This window comes from Peromyscus maniculatus, chromosome 8, assembly GCF_049852395.1.
Source record: "Peromyscus maniculatus bairdii isolate BWxNUB_F1_BW_parent chromosome 8, HU_Pman_BW_mat_3.1, whole genome shotgun sequence".
NCBI classification, from domain to species: domain Eukaryota; kingdom Metazoa; phylum Chordata; class Mammalia; order Rodentia; family Cricetidae; genus Peromyscus; species Peromyscus maniculatus.
In genome coordinates, this window is record NC_134859.1 from 20,189,454 (window position 1) to 20,216,780 (window position 27,327).

Here is a 27,327-nt window from a genome sequence, read left to right on the forward strand (position 1 = left end):
TTTTGCATAGACAGTTGTAGAAAGTTCTTTACTGTGAAAATTCCTTTTCTGCCTTTGTGTCCACATGATTGTTTAAAAAGCAAACAGTACTAATGGCCCCTTTGGTAAGAAGTCCCCAAACCCAAGGATCACATCCTTTGGACGGGCTTGATTCCCAGGATATCGAACCCCTTGGCCATGACAGCAGCCACTGCTTCACACAGGAGCATTCGCCACATGTTCACCTTCAACACTTTCCCTGGAAGAGAAAAAAGACATTAACTTGTTTACCAGCTTGAGAGTCATTACATGACTGGTTATTTTTCCTGAAAAGTGAGCAGCCCACCTTATCCTTCAATACAAGGACAGCACATTTCAACAGTGTGCTTTCCTAAGCCCCCACATGAAGTAGTAACACCCACCCCATGGCCCGATGCTGTTCCCAGGCTTGCCCTGTTAACATAGAGCCGTCAATGACAGTGGGTGTTTCCAATACCATTTCTGCTCTGATCGGCCACATTTCAAACCGTTACACATGCCACAGTCTGCTGTAAAATTTCCTGGTTTCTATGCAAGTCCTGGTGGCACCTCTTCCCCAAGATGGACAGTGGATGAGACACTTACCTGTCTGTCGATCTTTCTCCACACAGTAGCAGCTATCGTAAAACTCTGTGAAAGTAGTTGCCAGCTCGTATATATAATCACAGAGAGTGTGGAGAAATAAGTCATCTAACATCTTCTGTAAAATCTCAGGGAATCGTAAAATGCACCGGCCAAGTTTCCATTCCTTCTCATGGTCCAAGACAATCTTGGTTTCCCGGGCAGCTTTCTGAAGCATCTCTTCATCAATACTGGCCAGACGTGCAATAGACCTGAAATAGCAGGTAACTGTTGGTCAGGCACAGGTTCTTTTCACACAAAAGCACGTAATCTAGTATGACTAGTGTGAGTTAGAAACATCAGCAATTAAAACAGACTCTTAGCCCCAGTATGGTCGACCCGACCTGTGCACTTGAGTGACAGAAGACGAGAACCTAGCCTTGGACACACACAATCAAGACCCTGGCTCAAAAGCTGAAAAGAGCCGGGCGGTGGTGGCGCACGCCTTTAATCCCAGCACTTGGGAGGCAGAGGCAGGCGGATCTCTGTGAGTTCGAGGCCAGCCTGGGCTACCAAGTGAGTTCCAGGAAAGGCGCAAAGCTACACAAGAGAAACCCTGTCTCAAAAAACCAAAAAAAAAAAAAAAAAAAAAGCTGAAAAGAGATTCTTGCCCTGCCTTACACGAGTGTCTGAGCAGTCACCTGATTCTAGTGAAGGCGTACAGTAAGTACGCGGCCGTGTTCCCTCTGTCGTCCAGCATCTTGTCGAAGGAGAAGATGTAGTCGTTCAGCCGGTTATGGGACAGGTCGGCATATTTGATACAGCCATATGCAATGGATGTCTGAGCAGCGGTCAACTCCTCTTCAGTCAGGACCTTTGGGAAGACAAACACTTCAGAGCTTGCTCACTACTCTTGCCTCACAGGTAGGGGACTAGTCCAAAGCTTCTACAGAGTTCCTATCTTTTTTTAGTTTTTCAAGACAGAGTCTCTGTGTAGCTCTGACCCGCCTGCCTCTGCCCCCTGAGTGCTGGGATTAAAGGCGTGCGCCACCACCAGCGCCCAGCTAACACAACCACTGCTCATGCTCCTAGCAAGTGACCCTAATCCACTGGTTCACCCCCTGCAAAAGATTACTCATAATAATTCATACAACTCCATATATACATTCTGAGCTTGCTCAATAGATACTTTTAGACTTAAAAAACCTGAAAAATGAAAGCAGCAAACAATTTTGTGAGTAAATTCAGTCATTTGGAGTTCTGTTATTGGGGCAGGGGCTGGAGACAGCAGCATTCTGGCTTGGTGTGAGACCCTAGAGTCCAACCCTACTATTGGGAGTTGGCTGGTAAGAGAAACTTTTTAAAACCTAGCCAGTACAGGGACTGCTATACCCAACAATTTAGATTTTAAAGCTTTAGTCATCTCAATTTTACAAACTGGTGCATTTGTTAAAGTATGTTTTTCTATCTTGTGATAATCTTTAAAATAACCGATTGACATGTAATACCTAAAAATAAATTAGGTAATATGCAAATTTGATAACTGTTTGAACAAAAAGTCATCTAAAGGCTAAGAAAGCATTACAAATTTAAGGCCAGCCCAGCTGACGTAGCAAGTCAAAAACAAGATAGCATACCAAACTGTAACAATAAGCCCCAACCAAAAAAAAATTCTGTATAATTCAGGGTCTCAAGTAACTTAGGCTCACTCCAGTCATCTGACCTTGAACTCCTGACCCTGCTGCCTCCAGCGACGAAATGCTGGGACTGCAGGAATGTGCCGTTTCTTAGTGGGGATCCCACCCAGGGCTTCACTCATGCTAGACAAGCAATCTATTAACAGAACCGCATCCCAAGAGTTTTCTGTAAACATTGTTTCTAAGGAAGGAATAAAAACCAGGGGGAAAGGAGCTAGTGTGAGGAAGGATTTCCTGTGGTAGAAAGAAATTACCGATGGTTTGACAACGGAGAAAGACAGAAACAGGGCGAAACTAAAGCTTGAGCAAGCTACAAAGGATCTGAGCGATTTGGACAAGGCTTAGGAAGGATGTATGTTCCCGGGCGCATTTTTGAGATAGGGTCTTGTTAGTCCTGGTTGGCTGGAGCTCTACACGCCAACCAGACTGGTTCTGAATTCTGCAGTCCTCCTGCCTCAGACAATTACAGGCAATGTGCCACCATAACTGACTTTAAAGGACTGAGCCTAAGAAAACCTATGATCAAGGAAGTCAGAATAACTGAAATGTTGGCAAACTTTTTGTAAGACCAAAACATTAACACACTGATGTTATATCAGAATCTTAGTTCTGCTTAAATCAAGGAGCCTTTCTTCAAATAGTGGTCTTTTTTAATTCTAAAAATGTTTTCTATTTTGAGACAGGGTCATCCTATGCAGCTCAAGACAGCCTTGAAATCAAGGTCCTCCTGCCTCAGGCTCCTTAGTGTTAGTGTTACAGGCACAGGCTGCCATGCCCAGCTTGAAATGTTCTTGACCTCTGTTGCATAATCACAAGCTGGAATCCAGGTTATTCTCATAAGGAAAGTGCCTATTGAATTGTATGCCTTTATTTGGTTTTAATTACTTAGGAACAGACTTCAAAGATTTAGAAAGCAAAATGTCTTAAAACCAAAATTTTCCAATTGCTTCTAACTCTGCCTAACATGACTATTAATTCTCAATGGTTGGTCTATGATCAAGTATTTTAAACCTTTTACATGGCAGGCTTCTTCATGTGGACCTTCATCTTATACAGGTAAGAACCTAATGAAGTTGATACACTGAATATGAGAAGTACTGACAAGGGAAGGATAAAATGTTCTGTTTTACATGAGACAGGACGGCCTGGAGCTCAGAGATCCATCTGCCTTTGTCCTCAAGTGCCAAGGTAAAGGCTTAACATTTATATAAATATTGACATAAATATTCCCAAGAGTATTTTGATGTGTCTTTGAGTTTTATAAAATAATAGAATATCCTTGTTCATTGCTGAATTCTCATTGAATACAGTTAATAGCAATTTGGTATATTCTCAAAAATCCATGGGAGCTGGGTGGTGGCAGTGCATGCCTTTAATCCCAGCACCTGGGAGGCAGAGGAAGGGGGATCTCTGAGTTTGAGGCCAGCCTGGTCCACAGAGCCAGATCCAGGACAGGCACCAAAACTACACAGAGAAACCCTGTCTTGAAAAACCAAAAAAAAAAAAATACAAAACAAAACAAAACAAAACCAAAACAAAATACCCAAATGCAAATCGCATGGGAATGCAGTTCAATTGGTGCTTACTAGCATGCACAGGGTCCTGGGTTTTATCACTAGCACTGTATAAACTGGAGTGGTGGCACATGAGCACCTAGGACCCAGAGGCTTGAGAATCAGGAGTTTGCAGCCAGCCTAGGTCACGTAAAAGACTGTCTCAACAGTTTTTGTTATGGTCTTAACTATGTAAATTAGACTGGCCTCAAATTTGTGCTTTTCTGTCTCCTGAGCAAGTGGTGGGCATTACAGGCCTAAGCTACCATGTCCAGCATGGATGCATTGCTAAAAATAGTAATATTACTGTTTTCACATTGACCAAGATACGGTTTTCTTGAACAGGCTCTACGCTCACACACATTGGGAAGGCTGGTCACCCTGAGTTCATAGCCAGCTTGGGCTACAGAGTAGGCTTCTGCTTCAGAAGACAAACTATGCATGGAATGCCTGGCTTCAAGAATCCCTGCTTTCCATCTTCAAGAATGACTACACAGTGGCTACTGTCCTTTTTCCATTATACTACATGAACAATCAAGCTAGTATAACTCAAATATAATTCATTTTACAAACTGAGAATGCTGTGTATGATGGGTCATACCTGTAACCTTAAGAGTTCAAGGCCAGACTAGGTTACAGTGAAACCCTATCTCACCTCCCCACCACCAAGCAAAACCCCGAAATACACTATGTGTGTGGAAAAGGGTTTCACCATTGCCCAGATGGTTTTGAACTCCTACAACCATGTGACTAATACTTCCGCCTCCTGAGCATTGGTATTATAGGTGTATGTATCACATCTGGCTTGGCTTACTGTTTAATCTTTCTGTACATCCTAAATTCTTCTGTGTACTTCCAATCCAAAATCTCACAGAATCAGTAAAAATAATAAAGGTCTAAATTGTACAACATGATGAAGACCTAGAGACAAGTCTCATGCCAACTTGTGGACAACTCAAAACTTTCACTGGAAGAAAACTGATTCACACTGCAAACCCACACGAGCCTCTACATCATAAGACTCAGGCCAGAGCCTGTGTCTGGGGTACTCCCACAATGCACCTTTAATATTTTAATTTCAATGAAGTTATGGGATGCAGAATGCTAACATCACTATAGAAATGTGTTTCTGCTAGTAAGATCAGCTGTGCCAGTGAAGCTCTGGGGGCAGACATTGCTGGCTTACAGAACTCCGTAGAGAACTGCCTGGAGTCTGCCCCACAGCATTACCTTCACACCAACACTCAAGAGCCCTGCACCTCCTTGTGCAGAGACACGGAACAGAACTCACATTCTACAGGGGCCTAACAGTAACTTACAGGTAAGAACCTAATTATCTGAAACCAAGAAAAACACTGACTTACATCTAAGAGCTACAAAAACATCCCTAGGAATGATTACATGAAGAAGTAAAAGGGTGGCTGTGGCAGTATAGCCCCAGGGAAGTGGGAGATTAGTAGTTCACGGTTAGCCTCAGATACACAAGTGCTTGCCTACCATGCCACAAAAACTATGACACATGGATAAATAAAATCAAAAAAGACACTGCACGTTTATACATTACGACAATCAATATATATTATTAAAGGTCCATTGTAGCCAGAGTAGCATACACCTGTAAAGCCAGTACTTGGAAACCAGGCTGAACATGAGTTTAGAGTCAATCTTGGCTACAAAGGGAGACCCTGCTGCAAAACCTCACCAAATCTATACTACTCAAAACAGTCTATGAGAGCAGGAGGAAGTGGAGGAGAGAGGGTCTGAAAAATGCAGTACTGGACATTACTTTATACTGAATGTTTTTTTAACCATAACAGTGTGAGATGTTTAACTTAAACAACTCATACACAGCATGAAAATATAATGTGGGAGCTAGGCACGGTGGCACACACCTACCATCCCAGCAATTGGGAGGTGGGGGCAAGAACATCAGGAGTTGAAGGCAAGCCTTAGTTATAAGAATTTTGAGACCAACTTGGGCTATGAGAGACCCTATCTCACAACAACCGAAGTCACATGGCTTTTTTACTCCCATAAAGCACAATTTCTATGTGTTTTTACACACACACACACACACACACACACACACACACACACACACACACACGTTAAGGTTCAGAGCCACATTACGCAGGGGAACTGTCAAACAGAACTGCTGGCGTGTGTGTGGCACGGCCTTGTCCCACCTTGTCTCTCTCCTTCTCCTTCAACTTGTCCATGGACCGCTTCAGTCCTTCTCCCAGCAGGTCCACAAGGCGCACCGTTTCACCCGAGCGTGTTTTAAACTTCTTCCTGAAAGACATTTAAAGCCCCATCCAAAAATTCCCAATTAGACTCTTCAATGAAGGTTTGAGGGATCTAGCCACAGATGGCACTATGTGCCAAGGTAATAGAGCCATATTCCAGTTGGCTACCAGGGATGAGCACCAAAGACACAGTGCTTTCCAGTGTCTCGATCAAAGCATCCTGTGTTTTAGTTTGTTTTTTTTTTAAGCCCCTAAGAGTTCCCTAAGGAACTCTACCCTTACTACACTTTAATAGTGAAATGAAAAAAAAAAAAAACAAAACTCATCTACAGGGCTGGAGAGATGGCTTACATTGACAAGCACTGGCTACTCTTCCAGTGTCCAGTTCCCAGCACTCATATTGGGTAGCACACAACTACCTGTAGCTCCAGGAGACTGATATCCTATTCTAGACTTTGCAGGTACCTGCACATACAAAATAAAAAAGTCTAACCAGCTCACTTTCCTGGAATCCAAGATGTTGTTTTGCCCTTTCAGAAAAATTACTAAAATAAAAAACCCACCACACTTGCTTCTATACTGGACTAACATAATAAAATACTACCTGTCACAAAGAAAGCCAGCCACATTAAAAAGAGAGGCATTTTGTGCCTTTGAGTTGGTAAATACTGAAATATAAACACCCATTCTATTTACCCCTTGTCTCAAAGACTGAACAGAACAGAGGGAAATGATGGGGAAACAGAAAAAAGTGAAAGTATGGACATCATTAACTTAGATTTAATAAGCTTCATATTTTGTACAAAAATCTTAAATTCAACTGGAATCTCAATGACTCACACTTTTTCAAGTTTATAACTAAAGGTAAATTCACCAATGGCTTTGACTACACTGCCAAGCATCCTGTATGAAACGGGCAGTCCAGATGGGGAAGTGTGATGACAATCTAGTTTCTTTCAACATCACACACTTGTCCTTCTGAGGGGCTACATCCCCTGGGGAAGTGGCCTAGCTGAGTTCACACGACAGACAGTATACTAGTCTAAACTAATTTCTCAGTGCTGCTGTAGGACTGAGTAACATGAAGCCTTGTCTGAAGCTGGGGACCAGGGTAGTCATCAACGGCTTCTGCCTTGTCCACTTACTTGTCTTCTCCTAGCACCACACCAAATCCAACATGGCTCACTTGAGTTACTTTAGGGTCATACCAACCAATCATTTGAGCAGCAGCAAAAATTGTCTGGAAATGTACAGCCTGAGAAGAGTAGAAACACAACAGAGCTTGTTAGTTTTCTATACTGATTAAAAGGACAACTCTTCTGGGCTCAATGATCACATGATAACCCTGTTAGGCAATCATTATTATAAAGTTCTTCTATTCCCCAGATGTGATCACCAAGAGCAAGACTGAATGACACTTTCTCCACTCAGGTCAACACATGTCTGTCATCTCTGTGCCGCAGAATCAGGAGTTCAAGGTCCTACTCTGCTATGTAGCCGGTGTTGAGACCCTGTCTCATAAGACAAATCCAAACTGTCTGAAGAGCAATGGAGGGACACAGCACTTGCCTACTATAGGCCAAACACAGGCTCTGCTCCTCACCAGAGCAAAAGTGACTAAGGACAAATTCACAAAAAGCTTTTCTAGTAAATCTTAGTTTTCATCCAGAAAGGTGGGATTTTCAAGTCTGAGGTCAAATGGGCTACCTGGGACCTTATCCCACAACAAAAGTCAAATGGCTTTTATATTTCCATGAAGTACAATTTCTATGTGTCTATATGTTAAAATTAATTGAAATAAAAGCAGAGCCACAAGGCCACATTCACAAAGGGAAATTTTCAACTTTTTGTAATAGCCCAAACCAGGATATTACACAGAAGGACCTGTTTGCCACACCATCACAGGGAGAGGAACAAGTTTCTTCCCTCTGTAGCCCTGGCTGTCCTCGAATTTGCAGATCCATCTGCCTCTGCTTCCCCAGGTTAGGAATAATCTACACATTCAGAAAGTAGCTAAAAAGCTGGGTCCAACCATATTCTTTCTCCAAAGATTGCAACAGTGTTCTGAATTATTAAGTTTCTAGTGAATTTTTTTCAATCTTTAAGTGCCAAATGCAATTAGGCCCTAGAAAAATCCCACTTACTTGTCCATTGTCCACCACGTAGATAATCTTATTTGCTTTTTCCTCAAATAGTCTCTGTTTGATAGCAGCCAGATCAGATGTATCATAAGTAAAGCCCCCATCGGATTTCACTATGGTTAATGGTATGGAACACCCAGGAACGAACACAATTTTCCTGCCATCATCCACTTGCACAAATCCTAGAAATAAAGAAAAACAAAACAAAACACACACACAAACCTTCATTAACAAAGCTAAAAGAGCCCTCCTGGACCCAGAATCCTAGTTTATTCTAGGACCACATAAATACTTGGCCATTCTATGAACATTTTGTTTTTTAAAAAATTGAGCTTATATATTTGTGTGTGAGAGTGTGGTCCATGCACTACAGTGTGAATGCGGATGTCAGAAGACACCTTTTGGGAACTGGTACTTTCTTCCCACCATGTGGGTCTCAGGGACTGAACTCAGGATATCTCAGGACTTGGCAGCAAGTCCTCTACCCGCAGAGTCTTCTCACCAGCCCTCTGAGTATTTTAAAAGATTATTCCACATGATCCACGGCCAAGACTGACTTCAGGGCACGGTCAAATATAATGCTCTGCACTCACACACATCTGGTCAAACTCTGATCCAACACACAGCAGACAAAATATGAACATATGTGCTTTGCTCTCTGGGTAGAACCATAACCTTCCTCTGGAAGGAAAATAGGTCCTCTGAATGTGCTCAAAAAGCAAGATTTAGTATCTGGAATAAAGAGCTGGAAGAAATAAAACTGTGTTCAGGTGCTTATAATAAAGAGCAAAGTTCTCAGACCCAAGAAGAGAGAGGGAGGAACATTCTAATAGCTCTATTTGAATTTTGTGTCACCCATAATATTAAATCCCAAATTTAATGTTTATAGTTGCTACAGTCACTATACAGTTTATGCTACCGTACTAACTTACAGTTTAGGAAACAGACTCCTAGGTAGTGGTTAAAACTACTGCTTGTGAAGGAAGACTGTGTGTGAATCTCAGATTCATTGTTTATGGGCTCTGACTTCGCCTGTGCTGATCAGGGCTGGGAAAGGAGCTACGAGGAGTATGCACTTGACAGCATACGTAAGACCCCATGTTCAATCAGTCTGCAGCTCCACAATGCTAACAAACCCCCATGGACATTGTTTTATTATCTTCAAAGTATGGCTCCTAGACTCCATCCATTTCCACATTCAAGAACCAGGCTTCAGGGCTGAAGGATGGCTCAGTGGTTAAGAACACTTATTGTGATGTAGAGACCCACAGCTAAGCTGAGCTCTGGAAGTCCAGTTGAAGAGGGGGAAGGGATTATATAAGCAAGTGAGTGGGGGGTGGGGGTGGGCAGGCATGTGTGTGAAGATCATGATGGAGAAACCCACAGAGACAGCTGACCCGAAAAGCTCGTGAGAGCTCATGGATATTAGATCGCCAGGGAGCCTGCATGGGACCAACCTAGGCCCTCTACATGTGACAGTTGTGTAGCTTGGTCTGTGTGCAGGGCCCCTAGCAGTGGGATCAGGATCTGTCCCTGGTTCATGAGCTGGCTTTTTGGAACCTACTCCCTATGGTGGGATGCCTCGCTCAGCCTTGATGCAAGCAGGGAGGAGCTTGGTTCTGCCTCAACTTGATAGCCATGCTTTCTTGACTCCATGGGAGGCCTTACCTTTTCTGAGGAGTGGATAGAGGGGAAGGGTAGAAAGGAGGTAGGGGGAGGGAACAGGAGGAGAGGAGGGAGGAGAAACTGTGGTTGGTATGTAAAATAAATAGAAAAAAATTTAATTAAAAAAAAAAATACTTGCTCCTCTTACAGAAGACCGACCTGGGTTAGGTTCCCAACAGTCACATGACAGACAACTCATAACCAACTGTAACTCCAGCTCCAGGGAACTGATGCCCTCTTCTGGCCTCCAGGAACATGCACATGGTGCATTTTCTTTCTCACTCACACATGCAGGCAAGCATTTATACACACATCTATTTTGTTTATCAACACAGCGTTTTTTTTCTGAGTAGCCCTGGATGTCCTGGAACTCAGAGAGATCTGCCTGCCTCCCAAGTGATGGGATTAAAGGCATGCACCACTATGCCCAACAAGCGATATAAATCTTTACAAAAAAGACGATCATGAACCACTGTGGATCTGAGACTGACTGGAGTAAGCAGTGAAACTGTGTCACAAAACCCTAAAATTATTGGGCAATTTTTTTGCACAAAATCCCAGTTAAAAAATAGAGAGGGAATGAATTCTATAAGCCTTCTTTCTTTAACAATAAAAGAAAAATATCCAGACATGGTAGAGCAATGCCTGTAATTCCAGTGCTTCGGAGGCAAAAAGGGAAGAGTACTACAAATCTGAGTCCAGCATAGTCTATATAGAGCAAGTTCCAGGCTAGCCAGGGTTCCCTTTTTGTTTTGTTTTGTTTTTGAGACAGGGGTTTCTCTATGTAGTTTTGGTGCCTGTCCTGCATCTTCTTCTGTAGACCAGGCTGGCCTCGATCTCAAAGAGATCTGCCTGCTTCCACCTCCCAAGTGCTGGGATTAAAGGTGTGTGCCACCACCGCCCCAGGCTAGCCAGGGTTCCTTCCTTACAGAGCAAGAAAAAAAAAGTACACATGAAAAGGAGGGCTATTATGTATTACCAGACCACAAATAAATATTGAGACTCCAGAAAGAAAACAAACAAACCAAAACAACCCTATGATTAAAAAAACTATGAAGTCTGACATAGTTCAAACACGCATTTGAGAAGCTGAGGCTGGAGGACCGTGAGTTTCAAGCCAGCTTGTGGATTCAGAGAGACCCTATATTCAAATGAACAAATGATGGAATTGAAATAAATCCCACTGGAAAATCTAGATTGTCTACTGAATGGCATTTAGACATTATCGTTGGAGCTGATAGCAGAAGAGTGCTTGCCTAGCATGTACAAGGTACAAGTCTTAGGGTTCAATCAAAATGGGGGTGGGAAATTACTACCAAAGGCAGGAGACAATTTGAGAGTTCAAGGTCACTGTGGTCTACATATTTAATTCCAAGTCAGCCAGGGCTACATAGCAAGACCCTGCCTCTATCCTACACACACAACAAGAAATTAAAGCATTATTTCCTTGGTGAAATAATAGGAGTTAAGCACAAAGCATATGTTCTTTCAGGGACAGAGTGGCAGATGAAATTATGTAAACGTGTATGGATAGAATAAGGTATACCCTACATTTAACATTTGTAACTGTTGAAGTTCTGTGATGAGTTTATGGTCTTTTCAGTAACTATAAATTTCATTCTGTTGTCTGTTTGCAAGTTTCAGTAATAATAAAATAAGTTTAAAGAATGTAACACTGGGCTGGTCAGTAGTGGCACATGCCTTTAATCCCAGCACTCAGGAGGCAGAGGGAGGTGGATTTCTGTGAGTTCGAGGCCAGCCTGGTCTACAGAGTGCGTTCCAGAATAGCCACAGCTGTTACATAGAGAAACCCTGTATCAGAAAAACAAACAAACAAAAACCCAAGAAAATAAAATAAAAAAAAAAAAAAAATCAAACTTCGGGCTGGAGAGATGGCTCAGAGGTTAAGAACACTGGCTGTTCTTCCAGAGGTCCTGAGTTCAATTCTCAGCAACCACATGATGGTTCACAGCCATTGATAATGAGGATCTGGTGCCCTCTCCTGACACGCAGGCATACATGGAGGCAGAATGTTGTATACATAACAAATAAATAAATCTCTTTAAAAAAAAAAAAAAAAAAGAATGTAATACTGGGGGCTGGAGAATTAGCTCAGCAGTTAGGAGCACTTGTTCTTACAAAGAACCCAGGTTCAATCCCCAGCACCCATGTGGCTAGCAACCAGCTGTAACTCCAGTTCTAAAATTTAAAAGAATGTATTGCTCACCTTTATCTTCAAATTCCTTTACAATATCCTTCATCCTATCTTGATAGAAGGATTCTCCTCTCTCTATTAAAGTGATGTCCAATGCATTGTAGATTTTACTAAATTCTAGAAAATACCAAATATAGTAAACAAACATTTAAGCAAAAGGGGAAAAACACAACATTTAGAAAACTTGTTATCTATATAACACACACAAAAAAGAAATTATTACATTGGCTATGTACAATACAGAACAATACATATGCTGCCATTTGAGAACAGAATATGATACCATACCTAAGAAAACACCGGGCCTTAGGATATAGCTCAGTGGCTTAGGACATGCTTAGCCAGCATGAGACCCTGGGTTTAATATGTAGCAGACCCTCACCTACCTCCCAAAACATCACTATTTATTTATTTATTTATTGGCCTACCTATAAGAAAAACATCCTTCTAAAACTCTCCAGTGAAGGTTACAGGTGCAGCATTTATGTGGCCTGCTTCACTTTTCAGCACCAAATAAATAGGCATGCATTCCATGAAAGACTGACACTGGATTTTGATCCTTGGAACCCATGTAAAAACCTGGATGTATACAGGCTAAGAGATGGCTCATATACTGCTCTTGTAGAGGACCAAGGACTAAGTTCAGTTCCCAACAGCCTTTCAGTAGACTCACAATGACCTGTAACCCCAGTTCCAAGGGATTCAACATCTTCCTCTGGTCATTACAGACACCAACACTAATGTGCACAAACATAGATAATTTAAAATAAATCATATGCTGGAAATGGTGGCACATGCTTTTAATCCCAGCACTCTGGAGGCAGAAGAAGGTGGATCTCTTGTCTGAGGCCAGTCTGGTGTACACAGTAAATTCCTGGATGTGGTGGTGTGTATCTGTAATCCCACTGTGCTACAATGAGACAGACTGGTTTGTTTGTTTTTTGAGACAAGGTTTCTCTGTGTAATGGCCCTGGCTGTCCTGGGGCTCACTTTGTAGACCAAAGTGCTGGGATTAAAGGCATGGACCACCACCGCCTGGCTCACTAGGATGAGATGGGGTAATTGTGGCCAGGACAGCCTGGAGTACAGCATGAAGCATGGCAGACAGAACAATAGAGATCCTGCCCCAGTAAGGTACAAGGAGAAGACTCCCCAGAGTTGCCCCTGTCCGCTCATCTCCATGTGGGCTGTGTGCAAAAGCACACACCTGAATTCACACAATCATTCAGAAAAAGTATATGGGAGGTCTAAAGAAACAGGCAAACAAACACCCCAGTTACAAAAACCTAGACACAATCTTGAGTCAAAACTCAAGCTAGCTAATGGCCCCTAGAGACTCACCTTCCCGGGAGACGTCACAGATGAGATTCCAGGCCTTTATGAAGTCTGGGTCCTTACTCTGCAGTGCAACGACACACTGATAGGCTCGCTTCTTAAATTCCTCCTCAGTATCAAACCTCTTCTTAGATTCCTGTTTTTAAAAGAAGAAGAATGTACTCATTTCTGTACATATGCACACACCACAGGAAGTAGACAACAGAGAATACAGCGCTCTACAAAGACAAGAAGATGGGGTCCCAAAAACAAACACAAAGCCAAAACCAACCAGAGTAGCCAGGTGTGGTGGTCCACCTTTAAATCCTAGCACTAAGGGGCAGGGGCAGGTGGACCTCTATACAGTGCGTTCCAGTAATTCCCTGTCTCTAAAACAAAAAAACCCAACCCAACCAACAGAAAGCACCTCTCCCCCCAAAAGAGTTCAGGAGTCGGACACAGCTGAACTGGGCAGAGAGCTCAGAGGGTAAAGTGCCCATCCTGCACTCGAGAACTAACGTTCCATCTCCAGAAGCAAAGTACAGCTGTGCAGTCTTGACAGCACCTATAATCGAGAATTCTGGTGAGGGGCGGGGGAGAAGAGTGTGCTGGGAAGCTGGCCGGTTAGACCAGAGAGAACTCAAGAGACTCTATCTCAATAAATAGCGATCAAGATACCAGATGTTAACGTAAGCCCACACACTCCAGTGTGCGTGACAGATATGACAAATAGCCCAGTTTTTTTTTTTTTTTTTTAATGAAATTATTTTTTCTTAAAAATACGAAACTCAGCTGAAAATGTGGTTTCTACTTGTAACCCTAACATTCTGGAGGCAGTCAGAATACCAAGTTTACAGGCCAGCCTAGTCTACAAACTCTCAAGATCAAAACTGGGCTGGAGAGGTGGCTCAGAGGTTAAGAGCACTGGCTGTTCTTCCAGAGGTCCTGAGTTCAATTTCCAGCAACCACATGGTGGCTCACAGCCATCTGTAATGAGATCTGGTGCCCTCTTCTGGTGTTCAGGTACATGCAAGCAAGCAGAACACTATGTATAGATAATAAATAAATCTTAAAAAAATTAAAAAAAATCAAAACCACAAAACCCTTCAGTGTTCCACTTCTATTCTGGTAGCACATGCTTTCAGGGAACGCTTCCTAGTGTTCCTTTGCAAATAACCTTTCAAGAACATCTTATGGGGCTCATAAGATGGTTTAGCTGGTGAAGGAGCTTGCTGCTCAGCCTAAGTACATGAGTTCAATTCCCAGGACCCACATGGTAGAAGAGAAAACTGACTCCCACAAGTTGTCTTCTGGCTTCAGTGGGTAACACAAACATGTGTGCATTTCCCCCATTCTAGGCACACAAAAAACAAACTTTAAGAAACACTGAAAAACTGATCCATTACCAAATCACTAAATTTTAGCAATGTACTGCAAAATCACACATTAATTAGCAAATCTGTCTCATTATGTCCAAGGCAATTCTAACATGATTAGTTATTTTCATAGTTTTCAAATTTTTACTAGAAAATAACAAAACTCAAGTGTTTGCTTTTTATCCAGTAGTCTAACTTGGTTCATTTTGAAAACATAAGACTGTATGTACAAAACTGCTTTCTGGGAAAGAGCCATAGAAAACTTACAGTAGGGGAATAAAAACCGCAGTACCCAATTCCAGCAGAACTCTATCAAAGTCACCATGTGATTAAAACAGGGCTGGACCCACTATTACAGCTGAGGTTAACTTTGAACTCTAGATCCTCCTGCTCCTAGCCCCCCAGTGCTGAGATTACAGGCATTTGCCCACCTCCCCCACCCCCCACAGGCATATGATTGTCTTTTAAAAACTGCTCTGGCAAGATGGTAGGTCAAAGTACTTGGCTACTGAGTCAGAGTTCAACCCCCAGGACCCACAGGGTGAGAACTGATTCTTGCAGGGTGTGCTTGGACCTCCACACATAGGCCTTGATGCACGACTGACCCCTAACATACAAGCATAATATTTTAAAAACCAAAACACCACCACCACTTGGTTTTAGTCAGGCATGGTGGCTCATGTGTAAACCAAGCTCTTGAGAGGCTGAGACAGGAAAACTACTATTGAGTTTTAGGGTGGCCAATGAGACAGTGAGTTCCAGGTTAGTCCAGGCTACACAGAGACATTTCAGAAGAACCCATACAAAACAATACAAAACTCAAACTGTTCTTACCTGCTTACACTACAATGGATAGCAGGTAATGTAGTAGAATTCATTTTTTAAAAATAGTCACTTTAACTTTATGTGCACTGGTGTGAGGGTGTTGGATCCCTGGAACTGGAGTAAGTTACTCCAGTTGAGCTGTTGAGCTGCCATGTGGGTTTTGGGAACTGAACCCTGGTAACACTGGAAGAGTAGCCAGTGCTCTTACACGCTGAGGCATCTCTCCAGCCCATCACATTTTTTTTTGAGACAGGGTTTCTGTGTAGCTTTGGAGCCTTTCCTGGACCTCACCCTGTAGCCCAGGCTGGCCTCAAACTCTCAGAAATCCTCTTGTCTCTGCCTCCCAAGTGCTGGGATTAAAGGTGTTCGCCATTACCGCCCAGCTCAATTTTTAACATACATCAATAAACAAAGCAAAGACATGTAAACGGATGGGAGACAGCTATTTCTATGACTAAACACAAAAGTAAATGGACGCCAGGGTGGCTGTTTCCAAGTACACAAAACAAGTAAGTATCTAGGAGTGAAAAAAGAATTCAGTGTTTCAAGTAAGTAAACTTTGTGAATCAGCTTCTGTTCTCACTCACTGCAATGCAGCTTTACCAAGGTAGCCACTGTATGTGGAAAACTATGATTGGTAAGCATCTTTCTTTTCTCTTCAAGATTTCAATATGTATGTTCCTGTGTGTGGGCTGTGCACCTGAGTGCAGTGCCCCTGGAAGCCGGAAGGAGGCATCAGATCCGTACTACTAGAGTTAGAGAAGCAGTACTGAGCCACCTTGTGGGTGTTGGAACAGATCTCAGGTCCTCAGGAAGACCTGCTTAAACCACTGACCCATCTCTCCAGTTTTCACGTTATTCTTTTCAGTACACAGTGACTTCAACTATGGTTTTGAACTTCCTTTGGGAAAGGTTAGCAGAAATACAAATACACAACAATCGTGCCAAACCTTATAAAAGGCCTGAAGATCCCCAATAGGAGGTGAAACTGTCAGATAATCTGGAAATTGATCTTGCAAGTGAGCGATGAGCATGCCAAACTGGGTCCCCCAATCTCCTACATGGTTTAACCTGATAACAATCAGAGAACAAGAATTTTAAAAAAGCTGTAGAGATTCAATAAAAGTACACTCCATTAGAAGCCATTAACATCTAAGTGTCAACATGCCACTCTAACAGCAGCTGCTTCCTAGTGGGACTGCCAACTGCCAAGGTCAAGTCTGGGGCTCTTTCGTTCAACTCTGTGTAACTAGAAACAGCCGACTAGGGTGAGAACTTAAGGTTTACCGAATGAATACATTTCTAATTAATGGGCTATAAACTGCATATTATGTGGCTAACTAGGAACATTATAGCTGAGCCAATGTTAATCATTGCCATTAAGCCTGAAGACCTGATTTCCATCCCTGGAAGGAGACACCCAACTCCCCTGAGTTGTTCTCCGACCTTTATCAGCCTCATTCACCCCCCAAAAAACATATATGTAAGACAAGAGGAAGGAAGAAAATGTAACTTTCAATCAATTACTGTAGGGAATAAATGGCTCCAAAATGCCAATGGGTAACACCCTTCACCTCTGCCTTTAGACTGCTGAACCACATGTTTTCATTATCTAGCTTCTTCACTACCACCAGAACAAGCTTTCACATCATATGGCTCCACTAGTTAGAATAAAATCCCAGTTTCATATCATGGCCTACAAAGCCCAATACAAACACTCCTGATTAGGCCTCTCTGACTACTAGAAGGTAAGTTCTTGTTATATCTCAAGAAGTATCTGTGAAGGCTGGAGAGATGGCTCAGCAGTTAAGAGTACCCACTGCTCTTGCAAAAGACCTGGGCTTGGTTCCCAGTATGGCAGTTCACAGCTGCCTTTTTCTATAGTTCTAGGTAAATATAATGCCCTCTTTTGTCCTCTATGGAACTGCACGCACATGGCACACAAAAATAAATGAATGAAAAGGTAAATCTTTTGTTGTTTTCAAACAGGAAGTCTACAAAAAGGATAAAGTTCAGATATGGGGTAGGTACCAAGATATATTTTTATAAGATGAAGATTGATTTTTATTTATATGTATGATATTGAGTCTGTGCACATGCAGGCACCACCTGGATCCCCTGGAGTAGGAGTTACAGGAAGCTGTGAGCCACATGATGTGGGCGTTAGGAACTGAGCAAGAGCAGTAGGTGCTTTAACCCCTAAGCCATGTCCCCAGCCCCAGGACATATTTTTAAAAGATTACAAAACAGAACTGAGCTTTTGAGCCTGGGTGTTGAAGATACTTCAAAAACGAGGTGTCATTTTTAATAGACACCTTTAATTTCCAAGCAAAAGCAAGAGAACACACCTTAGCACATCGTATCCTGCAAATTCAAAGAGTCGGCTCATACTTTCTCCTATGATAGTTGACCTGAGGTGGCCAACGTGCATCTCTTTAGCTATGTTGGGAGAGGAAAAGTCAACTATAACCTAAAACAGAAAAAGAGTTTTAAAAGGGGGCATAAACATTATTATTCTATCATATAAAAATAAGTCCTAAATATTAGTCTAGATTCTAATTCATGCATTAGATTTTTTGTGGCTCTTAATTGCATATTAATTGACAAAGAATCAAATTAATTTATACAAATTACTATTCAAGAATACTATTCAGCAATAGGTGCATAAGTACCAGTTATAAATCTGAAATGCCTATGGAATGAGATTAAAAAATTATAAAACACGGGGCTGGAGAGATGGCTCAGAGGTTAAGAGCACCGACTGCTCTTCCAGAGGTCCTGAGTTCAATTCCCAGCAACCACATGGTGGCTCACAACCATCTGTAATGAGATCTGGTGCCCTCCTCTGTATACATAATAAATAAATAAATCTTTAAAAAAAAAAAAAAAAAAAAATTATAAAACACACCAGAAATCTACTTCCCAGTTACACTCATGATCTCAAAATAAAGTGAAGGTCACCCCCAATAAGGGCATTTGCCATGCAAGCCTAAAATACTAAAGTATTAGCACACATACCTTTTTATTCTCTCCAAGAGTGGGTAGTTGGACTCCATTTACTAGGAGATTGGTCAACTGTTCTGACACAAAGTCCTTTCTCAAGTGGACATTAATGAAACCTAGGAGCAGTAAAAAATGATCAGTCTCCAGCTCACTTATGCTGGCTCCAGAAAGTGTGAGAGAGCTGAGTAAAACTCCTCAGGAGTCCAACAGCAATCAAGACAACTACTCAAGCCCTTCTGCAAACACCTGCCTCAGCATCTATTTCAAATTGTCACGCCCCCACCACCCCTCAAAGCTGCTGTGTATTACTCCAGCCCACCCACTTTGGTTGGCTCATCTTAGAAAATGGAAGGCTCTTCTATTGCAGGCTTAGTTAGCCACATTACCTAGCCCTTTTGCTGATGAAAACCTGTTCAGTGGAAGGCAAAGTAAACTATCCAAGGACAGGTCACCAAAATAGTAGCTCTTAATTAATAATGCAGGTTATTTTTAACACTTGGATCATGACATATGAAATGTCTGGGCCGCCCTGTACATATCATGCCGCCTCCTGAGTAGATAGGATCACAGGCATGTGCCACCATGCAAGGCAACTTTTTTAAAAATTAATTTTGGTGGCCCCACTAGGATATGGCCAGAGACCCTGTTGTTATACATGTTAGGAAAGCACTTTACCACTGAGTTAGCCACACCCCAAGATCCAGCACTGAAGCTTTAAACCGTTTTAAGTCTCAGAAAGTACTTATCATCAATGCAGTATTAAAAAAGCTAGCATATCATACCAGGACCCGCAATTTCAACCTTGTCAATATATTCATTGCTTGGCAGGTGTTTGGTGATGTTTTCTGCAATTTCTCTAGGATTAACCTTCTGTTCCTTTGCTTTGAGCATCTACAACACAACGTCAAACAATTCATTAGCACCAGGTAGCAAGTTCCTAGGGAATGCGTCACTGACAAAGCATGAGCTACATTTGTACAATACTCAAAAAAAGATGCAGAGCTCAACACCAGTAAATGGATAAACCAGAGCATCACCAGTGCCAAGAGGAACCAAAGCATGCCCAAACCACACATCCATACTTCACGCCCACCTCCTCAATACACAACAAAGCTTACGGCTACAAAGCCCGAGCCAGCACATCCACATTCTTAATTCCAAGTCATGAAACTGTCTACTCTTCATAAGCAGCACTCTTGGGCTGAGTGGTCGTGACTCCCTGGGTTGGAAGCCCAGCAAAAAAAAACGAAACAAAACCTGCCGTGTGGTGATGGTGCACGCCTTTAATCCCAGCACTCAGGAGGTGGAGGCGGGTGGATCTGAGTCCCAGGACAGGCTCCAAAGCTATACAGAGAAACCCTGTCTCAAAACCAAAAGAGGGGCCGGGCGGTGGTGGCGCACGCCTTTAATCCCAGCACTCGGGAGGCAGAGGCAGGCGGATCTCTGTGAGTTCAAGGCCAGCCTGGGCTACCAAGTGAGTTCCAGGAAAGGCGCAAAGCTACACAGAGAAACCCTGTCTCGAAAAACCAAAAAAAAAAAAAAAAAAAAAAAAAAAAAAAACCAAGAGGGGAAAAAAAAAAAAAGAAAAGAAAAAAAAGAACAACCACCACCACCACCACCACCACCACCACCACCAGTGCAAAGCTCCCAGGAGCATTAGAGAACAAAGTCCACTCAAGAGCAAACCCCGATCAACAGAGAAAGTGAAGGAAACAGATACAGGTCACCCGCAGTCAGAGAATGCAGCTACTGCAAACAAGGAAGAACTCCTCAGCTTAGAAACGAACCCTGGCTGTCTGAACAAAACATGCCAGAAATCTCAGCACCTGAGGGCTGATGCAAGAGACCTGGTTACAAAGTGACCACCTCTCAAGAAACCAAAATAGAAAAGGAAAAACAGACTACAAAGTCTGCTTCAAAAACATTCTAGATGTAACAAGTAATTGATGGTGGTGATCTTCAGGTACCTTTAAAAAAAAAAGAAGAAAAAAAGACAGGGTCATTGTGCACCCCAGGCTGCCCTTTATTTGTGGCAATTCTCCTGCCCCAGGCCCTGGAGTGCTGAGATCATAGACATTGGTCACCATGCCTGGCAATAATTTGTTAACTTTTAACTTCCCTTTCTAAATGCCTCTAACCACACCCACCAATCCAGAACACAGTAATAAGTAGCAGACAAAACAACACACACACACACTGCTCTCACTGAGCTCCGTGGACCCTTTCTTGAAGATGCAAGAACTGACGCAGGGCAGTGGTGGTGCACACCTTTAACCCCAGCACTCGGGAGGCAGAGGCAGGATTTCTCGTGAGTTCAAGGCTAGCCTGGGCTACAGAGTGAGTTCCAGGACAGACACCAAAACTACACAGAGAAACCCTGTCTCGGAAAACCAAAAAAGGATTTACTGTTATTTATGTTCATAGGAGTGATGATATGTAAGAGAATCAAGTCAAGCAGGGCCAGGCAAACAAATGATACATCACCTGAGAAATACCCATGGCACTATTACATTGATAGTCTCCAAACTTGGGCTGCTGACTTGGAGTTACGACCAGAGGAGGGTTGTCCAGGTCTGGATATGCAGCCCTAATGGCACAGCCAAAGACATCCTGCAGGCGGCTATTGATGTTAATCATATTTTTGGTTGGTCTTCTTCTCTTTTCTGCCTGAAGACTCTGCAGGAAAAGAACAGCAGTGTCTTAATAGAGTAATATAACATCACACAAAACTCTAACTCTGCTGAGAAAAGACAGGATAGGAATGCTCAGACCCTCACAGGGTTCTAAGACATTCTCGGGAACCATCGAGAGCGTCCATTCTGTAGTTACCTTCACAGAACACAAACAATAAAAAGTGGTGACTGAAAAGAACACAAGTGAAGCCCAGCACTCAGGAGGCAGAGACAGGCATAGACCATTAAGACAGGCTTTGCCTCACTATAAATAACCCCTGGCTCACCTCCTCATTGTTTCTCAACAGCTTTTAAGTGGAGCGCAGTCTTTAAGACAGAATATAATTACTCCTATCATCACTCACTATACCTTCACAAAATCGCCTCCACCACCAGACTGCTGAATGCAGGAAAGTATTTCATCCACAGTGCTATCCAATATGCCTGGCGTCACACCTGCCATAAGATGGTATCAAAACAGATCACAGAACAGACTGCAGAAGGTAAGAGGAGGACTGATCTACATACATATCAAGCACCAGGCCAACTAGGGCTACACAACTAGGGCCAGACCTCATCTCAAAGAAGGGAAAGGAAAGGATGTGACCTGTCAGCAGAGCACTGGCCTAGCAGAGGTCCTCCTGACAGGAGTGAGTCAACGCGTGCTTTCTGTGGAGCATAAGGAAAACACTTCCTTTACCACTGAGCCACCCACAGCCCAACTATATCACTAACTTAACAGTAATCAAAAGGAATCAAAGCCAGGCCCAGAAGCTCACCCCTAAAACCCCAGCAGTTAGGAGGTTGAGATAGGAGCAGTCAGCTTGGGCTACGCAGTAATAACCTGTTTCAAAATGACAACAAACTGAAAGACCACCAGTTTAAATAAGAATGCAAGAGCAGCTAAATAAAATGGACGTAGTGTTCAATTCTGTACTAAGTGTTGTGTATGCATGCTTTTTTACTTTATCTACATAACAAAATGGAACTGTCACCACCATCATTACCTTCACATGGGTCAGTGATTGACAGATTACAAACAAGGTGGACAGGAACGTAGAGGTCAAGTCCTATCCTCCCCATCACTGCTACAAAATGGAAACTTTCATACATAAACTATCTTCTTTTTTATTGGAGACAGGGTCACTTTGTAGCCCAGGCTGGCTTGAAACTTTCAACAATCTTCTTCCTTCAGTCTACCAAGTTATATTTTTTCTTTCTTTCTCCCCCCCCTCCCCACCCCCCAAACATTTTCTCTATGTAGCTCTGGTTGTCCAGAACTCTTTATAGGCTAGGCTGTCCTTGAACTCAGAGATCTGCCTGTCTCTTCCTCCACAGTGATAGGATTAAAGCATGCAAAACCACACCCAGCAAAATCATTCTTTTGAAGAGGTGGGAGTTGGTTTGTTTGAACCAGCACTTGGGAGGCAGAGTTCCAGAACAGCCAGGGCTAGGACTACACAGAAATTTTGCTAAGACGTTAGGTCAAATACTGAAAAGGGCAAGGAATGGCTATTAAGGGGGCTCACAACAGCCTGAGATAAAGTGTAATTGGGCTCTGGACCTCTTCCTTAAGTTCCCATCAGTCAATTAGCCTTGCAGAAGGCTCAAGGTAAGGTGTGGTTCTTTCTGGGAACATTTGTTCTCAAAGTATAATTCTGTCCATGTTTATGAAAAGATTGTTATGATACAGAGGCAAAACAACTTTGTAAAAATAAAGCCTGTTCTTTGGTTGAAATTTACCATACCAGAAAATTAAACATTAACTCAGGAAACAAATAAACAAGTTGGTTTAAGTTTTTTTTTCTCCTTCCTTTTCTCCTCTTTGGTTTGTTTTAACAGTCTCCAGCTGCTGAAGCTGGCCTAGAAATCCTGATTCTCCAACCCCCACCTCCAAAGTGCTGGGGATACAGGCATCAGCTCCCAAACTAGATCAATTTTAAGTTTTTAGTTTATCAATTTCTTACTCATGCTTTTCACAATCTTAAGATTTTCTTTTTTGGGGTGTGTGTGTATGTGGGGGGAAGGGTTGATTTTGAAACATAGTTTCTCTGTGTAGCCCTGGCTGCCCTGGGATATGTAGACAAGGTTGGCCTCTGCCTCAGAGTGCTGGAATTAAAGGCATGTGTAACCACTGCCCAGCTCAATCTAAAAATTTCCAATAGAAAATGTCATTTATGCATAGTCTTAGGTCCCCAAAATCAGTAATATGTTTTAACTTTTTTGTAAACTGGAAAGATATTGGTATGTATCTTTTGTAATTAACTTGTACACATACACAAAATCCACTGTACTTGATTTCATCCAAATTAACATGTGCATATAATTAATTTAACTTTCACTTTTTCTTCCCCCACCCTTCTGCCTCCACCAGCAAGTGCTGGAATTACAAGCACCACACCCTGTTTTATCTGGTGCTGGGGACTGAATCCAGGACCTCAAATGTGCTAGGCCAGTGAGCTTGCCAGTCCTTTTTCAGTTGAGGCAGGATCTTGTTCTGTAGCCCAAGCTGGTCTTGAACTCACAGTAATACTCCTGCTGCCTCCCCCCCCCCCCCCCCGCCACCCCCCCCCACTGCTTTTCAGGAGCTAGGATCAGAGGGGAGCCAGTACATCAGGTTCTTAACTTCCTAGCTGGCCATGGTGCCACAGTCCTTTAATTCCAGCCTTGGGAAGCTGGAAGGAGGACTGCCACATGTCCAAGGGAAATGGGGTACACCCCGCACACTAGGACAACCAGGGCTAGAAGGCCAAGACTCTGACTCAAAACCAAAAGAAATACACATCTTGGTACAATCACCTTTACTACAGTAAAGTAACTTGACTGTATGCATTTTGTAAGAACAACAGCTCTGAGGAAATGAAGATTAGAGGGTTCTCTAATAGCAGCACTATCATGATGGTAATCTTAAAATCGCCAGTGTGACAAGCTTTGTGAATATCTAATTAACTAAGTAGCCAGACTCTGGAGGTGGAGGCAGAGGCAGGTGGATCCATGTGAGACCAGCTTGGTCCACATAGTGAGCTCCAAAAAGGTCAGGGCTACATAGAGACCCTATCTCAAAAAAAAAAAAAAAAAAAAGGCGGTTTAATGAAAAGGAATAAAGGGAAACCGAGGCTGCAATGTTCATGAGAACATGGGTAAAATACCTTGCAGCCGGAACATCTGGTGTGTGCTTTCAAGTTGGAGCATGTGGCCCGAAGAGAGGAAACAGGCAGGTTGAATGGCTATTGTACACAATACTTTCTTTTTAAGATAGGGCTTCTCTGTGTAGCCCTGTTGTCCTGAGACTCGCTCTGTAGACCAGGCTGGCCTCAACTCCGATCTGCTTTCTTCGACCTCCAGAATGCTGGGACTAGAGGCACCACCACCATGGTGCTCTTCGTAGTCTCTTTGTGTTATCTTTCTTTCTGCCTTCAGCAGCCATAAGCATTTAAAAATACATCGGAAATAGTGTACACCTTTAGTTCCAGCACTCGGGAGGCAGAGGCAGGCAGATCTCAGTGAGTTCGGAGGCCAGCCTGGGCTACAAAGAGTTCCAGGGCAGCCAGGACTGTTACACAGAGAAACCCTGTCTTGAAAAACCAACACACACACACACACACACACACACACACACACACACACACACACACCTGAATTTTAAAAAAGCAAATATAACAGAGAATTGAGTATAGATAAATTCAGAACAAACGATGTAACCAAAACCATGTTTCTTTTGTGAGGAGTCCATGAGAAAGGAATTCTGTGTTAGAAGATGTAAAGACAAAGTAATTTAAGCAAAACAGATCCCCGATAGGTAATAAAACCTTCAAGGGAATGGGTCAGGCAGCCTAAGATGAGTAATGCCTGTGCAACCCAAGGAGTAACACACACACACTGGAGAACAATTATGAGAATGAGGTAATACTCTGGGATGTGTCATCAGCAAACTTGAAAGGCAAGACAAAAAACTCAAAGTAAGCTGATTTATTTTTTCTCCGACATGGATAACCGTTGCTGGACTACAAGGCCATTAAAATGACGGCATGGTAGCGCACACCTTTGAGCCCATCACTAGAGAGACAGAAGCAGAAAGACACTGAAGGATGGGGGTTAACCTGGAAGCCAGCCTGGGCTGTAGAGTGAGACACTAAGAAAGAAACCCAAGAGATGCTATAAAATACAACAGAACTGTGAAATAATCAACTTCATAGTGTAGAAGTTATGTATGAGTGAGTATATTTTAAGACATCCCCATTAGTTAGTTCCTAGGTTTCAGTACAAAAACTAAATAAATGAAATATTTCTTTGGTAATGATTCATCAAAAAACATTTCTTTGAAAGCATGGGCATAACCCGTTGAAGAAATATCAACTCCCAAGACAGTCTTTAAACCCACATGGTGAACCACTTCAAAAGCTAGGACTACCTCAATTTTTCCACCATGCACTGAATGAGTCTTAACTTGCCTTATTCAGGAAAACAGATTTTTAAATATTAACTCCTCTTTTCGGTTTCTGTCGGGTATAATTTTAGAATCTTCAGTAACAACAACAACAACAAAAAATGCATTAGAAGATACACAAGAGAGAGTACTCACCCTCCGAAGAATATTCAGTCTATACTTCAACTTTAAATTTTCTTCTCGTAACTGGTCCAAACTCGGAGACTCTTCTAAGTAACCACAGTTCTTCAGCCGGTCGATCTCCGCAGTCAGAGATTTAATCTCCTTTTCCTGTAAAGGGAAAGGCACTTTCCCAGTCCAGGTCAAAGGGCAAATTGTACCAGAGAATTACTTCCTCATTTCAGTTCTCCACAATATGAGAATGAGCTTTCCTTTTGATACCAATGGTTTTACTAACATCAGCAATTATCCCTCATAAAAGGAAAGAGTCTACATGTGAGTGCTGAGAATATAACCTAATAAAGTGTGCACAGTCGCACACAGATATAATCCTAGCACTTGAGAGGCTGAAGTAGGAGGGCTACAGTTTGGGGCCAGCCTGGGACAGACCCTTTTCTAAAACACAGAAGTTTCTTCCTCAGCTCAACAATGCACCCTGACTTGGTCAGAGTACAAGTTTCCAGCTTTACAAACTACCTATATTCCTAAATCTTATGACTTGAACTACAAAAAAAACCCAAACAAACAAAAGCCAAAACAATACCAATAACAAAAAAAAAAAAACCAAAACAATTCCAACAACAAAAAACAAACCTGTGAGAGCTGGGGTCCTAGCTTACCTGTTGCTTGCCTAGCATATGCATGGCTCTGGGTTGGATCCCCAGTGGGACAAAAGGAGATAACATCCATATTCAAAATCACTCAAGTGTCTAAGTGTCTGCCGTTTCTAGGTCTAAGTAAAGTTCCCATACATCCCCCCCCCCCATCTCCAGTGTCCGATTCTATAAACAGGGCTCTCAGCAGTAAAGCGCTGGTCCCTTTAACGTGTACCTAGGGGCTGCTGATTTGCATAAAGCAGCTGCTGTAACAGGACAGGTTTGCCATCACTCTTAGCTAGGACCGGGAAAAGGAACGAAGTTGGTCCCACTTTCGCTTTCTAAAGTTGTGACAGTGTCCCGGACCGACGCTGGCGGCCTCTTGGAAAAGTTTCTGGCCAGGTCCCACGGCACACATGCTCCGTCTGCCCCACCCGGCCTTGGCCGCCAGCCCTGCACACGTGCGCGGGCGGCAGGGCGAGCCTCGCCGTCCACACCCTAGGCTCTGCGATACCCGCTCTTCTCAGTGTGACAGTCGCACGACCCGGCCAGGGATGGGGTTTTCCTCTCCTAGCCAAGAGAAAACGGCCGCCCGGGAAGCGTGGGCCTCGCAAGCACCGAGGTCCGGGGCTGGGGACGCGGCCGCCGCCTGTGGAAGCCGCTGCTGAGCCGGCCCCGCTGCCGCCGGGTGCGAGCCCCGCGCCCCACCCAGAGGACAAACCTGCTGCAGCAGCCTGGCTGAGCACTGAGCCACCAGCCCGTCCATCCTCCCGTCAGCGACCCACACGCCAAGTGTCCGGAAGCGGAAGTGGCTAGTGATTGGCCGGAAACGGAAATTC

At 43.1% G+C, this 27,327-nt stretch overlaps 1 protein-coding gene across 2 annotated transcripts; it reads right to left on the reverse strand.

Moving 5' to 3' along the window:
- Rars1 (arginyl-tRNA synthetase 1) lies at positions 1-27,327 on the reverse strand. Of its 2 annotated transcripts, none has more exons than XM_006971640.4 (15): positions 27,210-27,327; positions 25,869-26,003; positions 21,099-21,290; positions 19,397-19,505; positions 18,630-18,730; positions 17,960-18,081; positions 16,562-16,682; positions 13,438-13,567; positions 12,109-12,213; positions 8,220-8,398; positions 7,221-7,330; positions 6,016-6,121; positions 1,281-1,453; positions 604-851; positions 1-238 (listed from the first exon to the last, which is right to left on the reverse strand). In XM_006971640.4, exons 1-15 carry the CDS (start codon positions 27,252-27,254, stop codon positions 129-131), a joined length of 1,986 nt encoding a protein of 661 aa, XP_006971702.1. In that variant the 5' UTR covers positions 27,255-27,327; the 3' UTR covers positions 1-128. The 2 variants fall into 2 exon arrangements, with proteins under 2 accessions (XP_006971702.1, XP_076434282.1); XM_076578167.1 differs by lacking the exon at positions 27,210-27,327 and adding an exon at positions 26,513-26,551.

Coding starts and splice junctions, on each gene's coding strand:
- Rars1 (XM_006971640.4), bottom strand. CDS start 27,254: ATGGACGGGCTGGTGGCTCAGTGCTCAGCCAGGCTGCTGCAGCAG. Junction 26,004..27,209: donor CAGCCAGGCTGCTGCAGCAG/GTTTGTCCTCTG, acceptor TTCCCTTTACAG/GAAAAGGAGATTAAATCTCT. Junction 239..603: donor GGAGAAAGATCGACAGACAG/GTAAGTGTCTCA, acceptor TTTCTCTTCCAG/GGAAAGTGTTGAAGGTGAAC.